Source organism: Lissotriton vulgaris, chromosome 7, assembly GCF_964263255.1.
Source record: "Lissotriton vulgaris chromosome 7, aLisVul1.2, whole genome shotgun sequence".
Taxonomy (NCBI): Eukaryota; Metazoa; Chordata; class Amphibia; order Caudata; family Salamandridae; genus Lissotriton; species Lissotriton vulgaris.
The window spans coordinates 92,759,184-92,770,007 of record NC_141695.1 but is presented as its reverse complement, the minus strand read 5'-3'; the positions used below and the strand labels follow the sequence as shown (position 1 = coordinate 92,770,007).

The 10,824-nt window shown below is 45.6% G+C and overlaps 1 protein-coding gene across 1 annotated transcript; it reads left to right on the top strand.

Annotated features, from left to right (window-relative positions):
* Window positions 1-4,321: 4,321 nt before the first annotated feature.
* Window positions 4,322-5,278, top strand: LOC147700887 (olfactory receptor 5V1-like). Its single transcript, XM_086928526.1, has one exon. It carries the CDS (start codon window positions 4,355-4,357, stop codon window positions 5,276-5,278), a length of 924 nt encoding a protein of 307 aa, XP_086784652.1. The 5' UTR covers window positions 4,322-4,354.
* Window positions 5,279-10,824: the final 5,546 nt, after the last annotated feature.

The following is a 10,824-nucleotide window of genomic DNA, read 5'->3' as shown; positions in this document are numbered from 1 at the left end:
TTATGGTTCAGGCTAGGTTTGGGTTTTGGAGTACAGGGGTATTTTTAGTGTTCAGGGCTAGGTTTGGGTTTTGGGATACAGGGGTATTTTAGGTTTCAGGGGTAGGTTGGGGTTTTGGGGTACAGGGTATTTTTATGGTTTAGGGGTAGGTTTGGGTTTTAGGGTACATGGGTATTTTTAGGGTTCAGGGGTAGGTTTGGGTTTTGGGGTACAGGGGTATTTTAAGGGTTCAGGGCTAGGTTTGGGTTTTGGGGTACAGGGGTATTTTAGGGTTCAGGGGTAGGTTTGGGTTTTGGGGCATATGTGTTTTTTTAAGGGGTCAGGGCTATGTTTGGGTTTTGGGGTACAGGGGTATTTTTAGGGTTCAGGGGTAGGTTTGGGTTTTGATGTACAGGGGTATTTATAGGGTTCAGGGCTAGGTTTGGGTTTTGGGGTACAGGGGTATTTTTAGGGTTTAGGGATAGGTTTGGGTTTTGGGGTACATGTTTATTTATAGGGTTAAGATGGGTGTTGGGGTATTTTAAGGAGTAAGGGTGGGTTATGATTATGGGGTGCAGGGGTATTTAAAGGGAGCAGGGTGGACACCCGGAGCTGGAATGTACAGAACCTGGGAAGAAAAAACAATGAAATATTGGGCTCAATGCTCGCTTTTATTTCTGTAATCCCGCGTACTGCACACGCCCACGCCCCCAGCACACACCCACAGCACACAATATGAGACATGGCATGAAGGGCGGAACGTACCACATGCCCCCAGCGATCATCACGCCCCCAGCACACACCAACAGCACAATGCAGACACGCCCACTAGGGACTACTTTGCTGGCACCGTTCTTTTACCTTTTAAATGTATATGGTGGGCGTCTGCATAGCCTATGTCCTTCTGCTGCAACTGCCCTTTCCAACGCTGTATTGGGTGTTGTGATTGGTTCCTGAAATTACCCGCCTCAAAGGTTTGGGCTCTCTCTTTATTATATTAGTATAGATGCCTTGCCATCTTGGCTGACCAGTCTGTGCCGCCCACTTAAGGGGTACTTCAGTGGGTGGCACAATTACTGCTGCAGCCCCACTAGTAACATTTAATTTCCAGTCTGTGGGCACCAGTAGCGTAATTTTACCAGTGACCTACAAGTCATTTTAATATGCCTATTGGGTATTCGTCAATCCTATCAAGGAGAGAGCACAAGCACTTTAGTACTGGTTAGAAGTGAAAACGTACACAAAATCCTAAGGCCAGCAAAGCAGTAAGTAAAAAAGGCTGTAAAAACATTGTTTACTTTATGTTCCTGTCTCTGCTTTCATGACTCCTGAGAACAAGAGTAGGAGGGGAAAGGGATACCAAAGGGAAAGACGGGGACCTCATCGGCTACCATCAAAATATCCTTCTTAATATCCATGGGAATATATATATATTTCTTACTTTTCTTCACTTATGTGCAATCTTATAAAACTACAATCTAAAACATGTGAATATTCCTAATAATTTAAAGATAAGCCAATTAAAATTCTTGATTAGAAGGTAGCAAGGCAGGAGGCTTGGAAGGCAGAGATATAGGTCATGGGCTCAGTGCGCAACTACCCAGTGAGCCCATCTCCCAACGGGCCCCCTGGCAAGATGAGCCAGTCTTACAGCAACTGTGTGATAATAAAAAGAAAATCTCATCTTATTAATTTAATTTCACACGTTGCACTCCAGGACACAGTAAGAAATCTGCATCTCTGACTCTTAGCCTGCGAGGGTTTACAGTTCCTGGTTGGGCAGGGCATTTTCTCTATCCTGCAACTAAGTGCGCGTACCCAGGAGTCAAGCCAAACTGTAAATGCTTTTGCAGAGAGACGTGTGTGGCTGTTCTCACTGTTTAAGTACACAGATTTCGTGCGAAATAGGACTGCCTTAGAAATCCAGGCTGCAGCAGGAAGGACAGGGGCAGCTTGTCCTGGATTTGAGATCTCATGGTGAGCAACTATGAACCACTGCATGAAAATTAAAATGCCTAAAAAGTGCCGCTCGTGGAGGGAGTTTCGTTGGGCAGTGGGGCGGGGCGGGAGAAGGGCAGGGTGGAGGGTAGTAATCTCTGGCTCGCGGCCGACTGAGGTAATGTAAGTAAATAAATAAATAAAACGAATTTCATTGCGCGCGCTGAAACGCATTAACTGTTGATGTTAGAGGTAATTCTTGGGAGTGGGAGATTGGAGGGCGCTTGACAGGCATCAACATTTTATTTTTGCCAGTTTTACAAAACTTTGAATACAGGAATCGGGAGGTGGGAAAAGAGCCTTGAAATCTGTACTCTCTCGCCTAATTCGGGGCATTTAGCATGTATGGTATATGTGTGTAACCTGCCAGCGTCTCTCAAATGTGAGAAATAGAAATGGCAAGGAGTGCTACTGGATTCATCTTTGCATCCAGATCATGACGTTTTATCAGTAAAATGTAGTGTGGGTACATTTTCATTTCCTTCGCTTATGCACTTTAGTGGGAAGGAAGCCTCTGAAAAACTTTCCTGAGTCAGATACATTGCAAAGATCTATACAACAAAATACTTGTTTCAAACGCAAGTTTAGTCTCAGGCCATATCCCTGAATTTCTTTTCTGTTATAGCTTAGAGCTATATTGTAATTTACGCAACAGTAATATTCAACTGCATTGTTACAATAACACTGATTGCTGTTTTCATTTATTTACCTCAGAAGTGTTGCCTTCATACTGTATATCTGCACCAGTGGGCTCCACTATGTGTAACACAGGTTAATCCATTATAACTTTGCCTTTTTTCACAAAAAGTATCAAGGACTGCTCTTAAATCTGACACATACCATGATGCTCCTTGTCAGGTATGACCACCTACCTGTTCACCACTGCCATCAGTGTGTGCATGTTTTGTAAGGGAGGCTTGAGGTGCTGATCTTTTACTGTCTTGCATCTATTTCGTAAGGTAGACATCCTCTGCTGCAGCACATTTTGCCCTTACTGTGGGTGAAGTTTGCACAGCTGTTGTACACTCTGTATATATTATGAAGGGGTGTTTCGTTGCAGCTTGCTTGCGCTCTAGAGGTGGGTGAGACACTTACAGCTTGAACCAGGCTCCTGCTAAAACCCTGGCACCAGCTCAAGGTCTTTGTGGGCCATCAAGTCATACATGAGCTGTTTTCAGGTGACTGGCCTCATGCACTAAGTACTGAAGACAACCACTGTTGACGTCAAATGGGAGACAGAAAAATATACCCCTCTAGGGGCTTAACTGCACAGTGCACAACAAATAACAGTGATCAATCTCGGCTGCAATGCTTGCAAATTGTGTGATTGTAGGAAAATATTTTATTTCACTGAGCCTCCTTTTTCTTCATCTCCACATTTAAGAGCACCATCAAATAGGTGAGTTCAGGATGTGCCCTGATCCTTAAACGAATTGTGCCTGATTTACTATAATACAATGTTGATTAATTTATTATAAGAATTTGGGCCACTTTTTGGCTACGCATGACAACTGACTTGCCTCTTAGCTTACTAATGCCATTCTATCCAGGGTGGAGGAAGGTTGGGGAGGAATGTTACTAAGGTCATCTTTAAAAACTTTGGGCCTGATTTTGAGTTTACAGGATGGGGTTACTCCATCACAAACAAGAGGGATATCCCATCCGCATATTATGATCTTATTACATCTTATAGGAATTGTAATTCGGCGGACAGGATGTCCATCAAGTTTGTGACGAAGTAACCGGTAGCCGTAACTCTAAATCTGGCCCTTTGTTGTGGGCTGAGGCAAAGTGCAAAAGACTTTTCAAGTGAGCAATGGTTGAAGGGTGATAGCTATATAAGTTAGTGAATGACAGGGGTGACCCAAAGCCTACTCTCTGTGTATTTGCTTTTAACAACCGCTTTGCCAGGCCCAATCATTGGTCATGAACACGTAAATCGAAAGCTGTCAGCCCTTAAAGTAATACTTAGGGTCACAGCCATCATCTAATTTTCAAATATTTAGAAATGTTATTATTGGTGGGTGCTCTAAGTGATTGTATCTTCTAGACAAGTTTTGAACAGTTACAGCTAAAATCTATAGCATAAATAAGCAGCAAAAGTAGCAATAGACATCATACCCCCTTATCATTGCCCCATGACAAATGAAAAAATAAAGTTAAATAGGAACACACCAGGAATGGCGTGCTTGTCACCTATTTTGTGTTACAAATTAAATTGTTTTTTTTCTGATAGAATATATGTGAACTGTGAACGCAAAAACACAACATACAGTTCACTCCCAAAACAGTGCGCATTGCATATTGACTTTCCTTCTTTTCTTTATTTGCAGATATTCTTGATTTCCCAACTCTGGCAAACTGCATTCGAGGACACATGAAAGGAGAAAATAAAACTTTAGCTGAGTTCGCCCTTGTGGGATTTTATGATTTCCCACATCTTCTAGTTCCACTTTTTCTGGCCTTTTTGCTGATTTACTTGCTGGTACTTGTGGGGAACCTTCTTATCATGGTGGTTGTCTATTCCAACACACAACTGCACACACCAATGTATTTTTTCCTTACAAACTTAGCCTTTCTGGACATCTGTTACACAACAATGATTTTTCCAAATATGCTGGCTCACTTCTTTGTGGAGGTAACACACATTTCTTTAAGTGGATGCTTACTGCAGATGTTTCTTTTCAGTACCATGGTGTCTACGGAATTCTCCCTTCTTACAGCCATGGCTTATGATCGATATGTGGCCATTTGCAAGCCTTTACAGTACGTGACCACCATGAATGATGTAGTATGCATGAAGTTGGCTGCCGTATGTTGGCTACTTAGTTTTATTGACCCAATACCACACATTACACTAACATCTAGGCTCTCATTCTGTGGGTCTCACACAATCAACCACTTCTTCTGTGATGTGGCAGCTGTAATGAAGCTTTCATGTAGTAGCACTAGTGCTGTTGAGTTAGCACTCTATATCATGGGTACTCTATTTGCAGTTGCACCTTTTGCTTTAACTATCGCATCTTACATCAACATCATCTCAACAATCCTGAAAATCCGGTCTAAAGGAGGGAGACGCAAGGCCTTTTCCACCTGTGCCTCCCACCTCACTGTGGTTATATTATCCTATGGAGTTATCTGTTCCACGTACATGAGACCATCATCAACGGCTTCAGTAAAATACAACAAAGTATTCTCTTTGTTATATGTTGCTATAACTCCACTATGTAATCCCATTATATACAGCCTAAAAAACGAAGAGTTTAAAAACATCCTGAGGAAGACAAAGAATACAAAATAGTATTTAAGACACAAAATGACAGATTTTTTAACATTTGAATAATGTTTTGCAGGAATACTTGTTATTTATAACTAAGGGTGTATCCCAGAATTTGGTAGATTCTAGCATTGATGTTTCTAGTATTATGAGCACCAAAGTTGATATTATGATTTTAGAAATCAAAGAAGTTCTAGCATAGTTCACAGCAGTCATAGGCGGATTTAATGTAGGCTGTGATGCAAGATGAGGAACTGCTGACTTTGTGACTGGTTTATATAAGTATATGTATATGTATATTACCTACTGGTGGTCGCCAGTAGGTATATATAGTTAGGATTTTTTCTCTATGGGATTTCTGGAAATTCTATGTCGAATAACTTTGGCGTTTGTGGACGGAATTGGCTGAAATTTTCAGGAAAATGGCACATTTTCTTTCTGAGCAGCCCCTGAAAATTTGGGGGGGGGTTCGTCAAGGGGGGGCTGAGAAAAAAGGGGGTCCCAAAACGCATTTTTCCCATGTTAATTTCCATAGGGAGTTTGGCCTCACTTTTAGCTCGAACGGCTGAATGGATTTGCATGAAACTTGGCAAAATTGTAGGGACTGTTAGCCCAATGTGCCTTTGCTAGGTCTCAATATATGTGCTCCAGTGGATTTTGATAAATTAACGTTCAAAAAAATATATATATCTGTGACAGCGCTCTTGGTAGCGCTCCGGTTCGCGTACTTGTCGCGTAACGGAACTTCGCGAAGCGAAGCTGATTGGCTCTCCGGTGTCTGTCAACATTCTAAAAAGTCCGGAGCGGCCGCCATCTTGTCTCTCGGTAGGATCGAGAGACAAGAGGAGGCCAAAACGAAGGGGGAAATGACCATAAAGGGGCATAGTAGATCCTCCCTGACCCCCTAGGTTTGATGTGGAGGCTTTCAAAAGGGCCCCGCGTTCAAAGCACATCAGCGTGCATAAACACGAAAATGTTTTTATCTACCACGTATTTGACTTATCTCTCTGAGATGCATTCCCTTGTGTTTCGTCAATGGTAGTCTGCTCATTACATAGATCGCCCGAGGGCGGTAGTACAGACCGCGCGTAGGAAAGGGTCAAAAGCCAGTGGTATAGAAGTATGTAACAAGCGAGCCATTTAATTGAAAAAACTAAACGTGCCAAACGGTTGCAGGATCAGTGAAGGTTGATTTTATAATTGAAAGTATAACAGGATCAGTTACAATAAAATTGTCCATACGCACACCATGGGCGAGTATCATGGGTAACATTATTTTGAAGCTTTATTAATACAATAATCAATAATGAAAAATCGACATCAATAGGGTTGTCTGTATTCACAGTCAGTACCATTCCCCACCCGCCATGTGCACAAAGACCGCATACATCCCCCATAACGTCAAGGCTAAGTAACTAGAACGTCATAAGGAGTTGCAAGTCGCTCCCATACTGGCGCCAATTTGGCCGAGGCCAGGCAGGTTCAGAGTATAGTTCAATGTCTCCAATAAGTAGCGGCAGGACCATAATCCCTTTCGGCAGTTCTGGCTTCATCATTACGAGCATTGGAAAACAAGACATTCTGGGCAATACCACCCTTGACGCAGCCCTTTATTCCTCAAGATGGTGTCTTTCAAAAGCCAAGGGTATAGGAGTATGTAACAAGCGAGCCATTTAATTGACAAAACTAAACGTGACAAACGGTTGTAGGATCAGTGAAGGTTGATTTTTTAATTGAAAGTATAACAGGATCAGTTACAATAAAATCGTCCATACGCTCACCATGGGCGAGTATCATGGGTAACATTACTTCGAAGCTTTATTAATACAATAATCAATAATGAAAAATCGACATCAATAGGGTTGTCCGTATTCCCAGTCAGTACCCTTCCCCGCCCGCCATGTGCACAAAGACCGCATACATCCCCCATAACGTCAAGGCTAAGTAACTAGAACGTCACAAGGAGATGCAAGTCGCTCCCATATTGGCGCCATTTTGGTCGAGGCCAGGCAGGTCCAGAGTATAGTTTAATGTCTCCAATAAGTAGCGGCAGGACCAGAATCCCTTTCGGCAGTTCTGGCTTCATCATTACGAGCATTAGAAAACAAGACATTCTGGGCAATACCACCCTTGACGCAGCCCTTTATTCCTCAAGATGGTGTCTTTCAAAAGCCAAGGGTATAGGAGTATGTAACAAGCGAGCCATTTAATTGACAAAACTAAACGTGACAAACGGTTGTAGGATCAGTGAAGGTTGATTTTTTAATTGAAAGTATAACAGGATCAGTTACAATAAAATCGTCCATACGCTCACCATGGGCGAGTATCATGGGTAACATTACTTCGAAGCTTTATTAATACAATAATCAATAATGAAAAATCGACATCAATAGGGTTGTCCGTATTCCCAGTCAGTACCCTTCCCCGCCCGCCATGTGCACAAAGACCGCATACATCCCCCATAACGTCAAGGCTAAGTAACTAGAACGTCACAAGGAGATGCAAGTCGCTCCCATACTGGCGCCATTTTGGTCGAGGCCAGGCAGGTCCAGAGTATAGTTTAATGTCTCTAATAAGTAGCGGCAGGACCAGAATCCCTTTCGGCAGTTCTGGCTTTGTTATTACGAGCACTAGAAAACAAGACATTCTGGGCAATACCACCCTTCGCGCAGCCCTTTATTCTACAAGATGGTGTCTTTCAAAAGCCAGGGGTATAGGAGTATGTAACAAGCGAGTCATTTAATTGAAAAAACTAAACGTGACAAACGGTTGCAGGATCAGTGAACGCTGATTTTTTAATTGAAAGTATAACAGGTTCAGTTACAATAAAATCGTCCATACGCACACCATGGGCGAGTATCATGGGTAACATTACTTCAAAGCTTTATTAATACAATAATCAATAATGAAAAAACTAAACGTGATAAACGGTTGTAGGATCAGTGAAGGTTGATTTTTTAATTGAAAGTATAACAGGATCAGTTACAATAAAATCGTCCATACGCACACCATGGGCGAGTGTCATGGGTTACATTACTTCGAAGCTTTAATAATGCAATAATCAATAATGAAAAATCGACATCAATAAGGTTGTCCGTATTCCCAGTCAGTACCCTTCCCCGCCCGCCATGTGCACAAAGACTGCATACATCCCCCATAACGTCAAGGCTAAGTAACTAGAACGTCATAAGGAGTTGCAAGTCGCTACCATACTGGCGCCATTTTGGTCGAGGCCAGGCAGGTCCAGAGTATAGTTTAATGTCTATAATAAGTAGCGGCAGGACCAGAATTACATTTATGAAGAATGTTGAAGAGTAGTATGTTGAAAATCTGAAGCCATCGTTCTACAAACTCTCAACCTTGGATGGAAAAATCCTGAAGAATGTACAAACTGAAAACCAGTTTTTGTCTGCATAGCATCAGCAGCAACACTTAAGTTAGCTTTGTGTGAAGCCGCCATCTTGATCCAATCAATACCGTCCCCTTGCACACATTCAGGGACCAGGCCGCAGGACGTGTCTTCAGATCAAACGGATTGTGGGACAAGGTCCAGAATGGAAGAGTCACAAAAAGGCAAAAGGTCCCGCCGGACCCCGGGAGCCGGCCGCCTATGTCGGGGGCGATCTCAGGCCACACCAGGGCAACAAGACTTGGGAGGGGGCAGGAGCCAAGCGCCCCCTCCCAGTCCGGGCCACCACACTGCCCCTCGGGGGCCTCTGTCAAGCAGTTCAGGGAGGCACCGCAGGCAGCTGTTCTTCAGATCAGTGGCTCTCACAGGCAAGGCTCCCCTCCGTTAGCAGCGATCGTTGGCGCTGTGGTTGCAGCCGGAGGCCCCGCCTAGTCAACGCCCCGGCCTCTCCATGTCGTAGGCCGCAAGAGTGGTCGCAACTCTGCTGGCCGAGCGAGACTTGGGGAGGGGGCAGGAGCCAAGCGCCCCCTCCCAGTCCGCGCCACCACACCGCAGCTCGGGGGTCTCCGTCAAGCGGCTCAGTGAGGCACCGCAGGCAGCGGTTCTTCAGATCACAACAGAGTCTCATGCTCGATCGATTGAGCTGACCGAATCAGGCAACAAGAAGGTGTGGGGGGCACCTCTTGCTTAACCACCACCTGAGGAGGTGGTACTCTCTTCCTAGGAGGTGGTGGTGGTGGTGGGGATGCACCAGCTGAAGCTACAACACTTGCTATTGCTAAGTGATGAAAAAAGGTCTTCCTCTCACAAAGATGAAAGTCAGAGTGAGGAAACAAGGAGGGGTTTTCATCATTTGGGACAAAAAATAGTTCTCAGCCAATGAAAAGTGTTATTTTTAGGTCACATGACCTAGTCTTACATCATTAAGAACCCAAAAGTGAAATGAACCAATGAAAAGTTTTATTAACAAGTCACATGACCTGTTATGCTTACGTTACGCGCTCCGCGCCGCGCCCCGGATCGCTTCCGGGAAGCTGCGCTTCGCGCCTCGTGCACCGGAGCACTTCCGGGTGCGCTAACGCAGCGCGTCATATGACAGAAGGGACAGGCAACAAGAACCATCAGTCAAAGAGGGGAGGGCAAGTTCTTCTCTACCGGGTCACGTTGGGGCTCCACCGGAACTGATCGAATTGGTAGTCTACAGTGTTTCTAGATGTTTCAGACTAAAGCTGGCGTCAGCATGAGAGCATTCCGTGGCTACGTCGTGGCCATTCCGCGAGCAATCATGGCAGTCGCTCCTCACCGGAAGTCTGCGGGAGTCGGGGGCCCCGGTGACTCTTGTAGAATCTTCAAGGCTGAGGGGACGCTTTTGGGAATGGGGCCCATGCCCTAACAGTCAAGCGTCCGAGTTCCAGGGTTGCCCAGAGCCATCCTTGCAGGCCAGGCCCAAGTCTGTGGAGCCGACCGCCATTTCCTGAGCTCCCTGGCAGCCGCCTATAGCTGTACCGCAAGAGTGGGTGCAATTCATCCGGATGGCGAGGCCCTGTGCCGCAGGAGTGGGCGCAACTCAGGTGGCCGAGTGAAGCGCTGGGGTGTAGCTGAGAAACCTCCACCTGGGGAGGTGGGGGAGGCTCGTTCGTGCCGCCTCTCCCTTCCAGTGCACCCCACGCCGTCTCCTGGCGCAGGTATATGTGATGGTTGGACCAGGGCACCGCAGGACGTGTCTTCAGGTCAAACGGATTGTGGGACAAGATCCAGAATGGAAGAGTCACCAAAAGGCAACAAGTTCCGCCTGACCCCGGGAGCCGACCGCCTATGTCGGGGGCGATCTCAGGCCACACCAGGGCAACAAGACTTGAGGAGGGGGCAGGAGTCAAGCGCCCCCTCCGAGTCCGCGCCAGCACACCTCCCCTCGGGGGCCTCCGTCAAGCGGCTCAGGGAGGCACCGCAGGCAGCGGTTCTTCAGATCAGTGGCTGTCACCGGCAAGGCTCCCCTCCGTCAGCAGCGATCGTTGGCGCTGTGGTTGCAGCCGGAAGCCCCGCCTAGTCAACGCTCCGGCCTCTCCATCTCGTAGGCCGCAGAGTAGTCGGGGAGAAATCCCGGGAACGGCGGCATGCATTTGGATCGATGTTGCAGCAGGCTGCCATGTAAATAGTTATT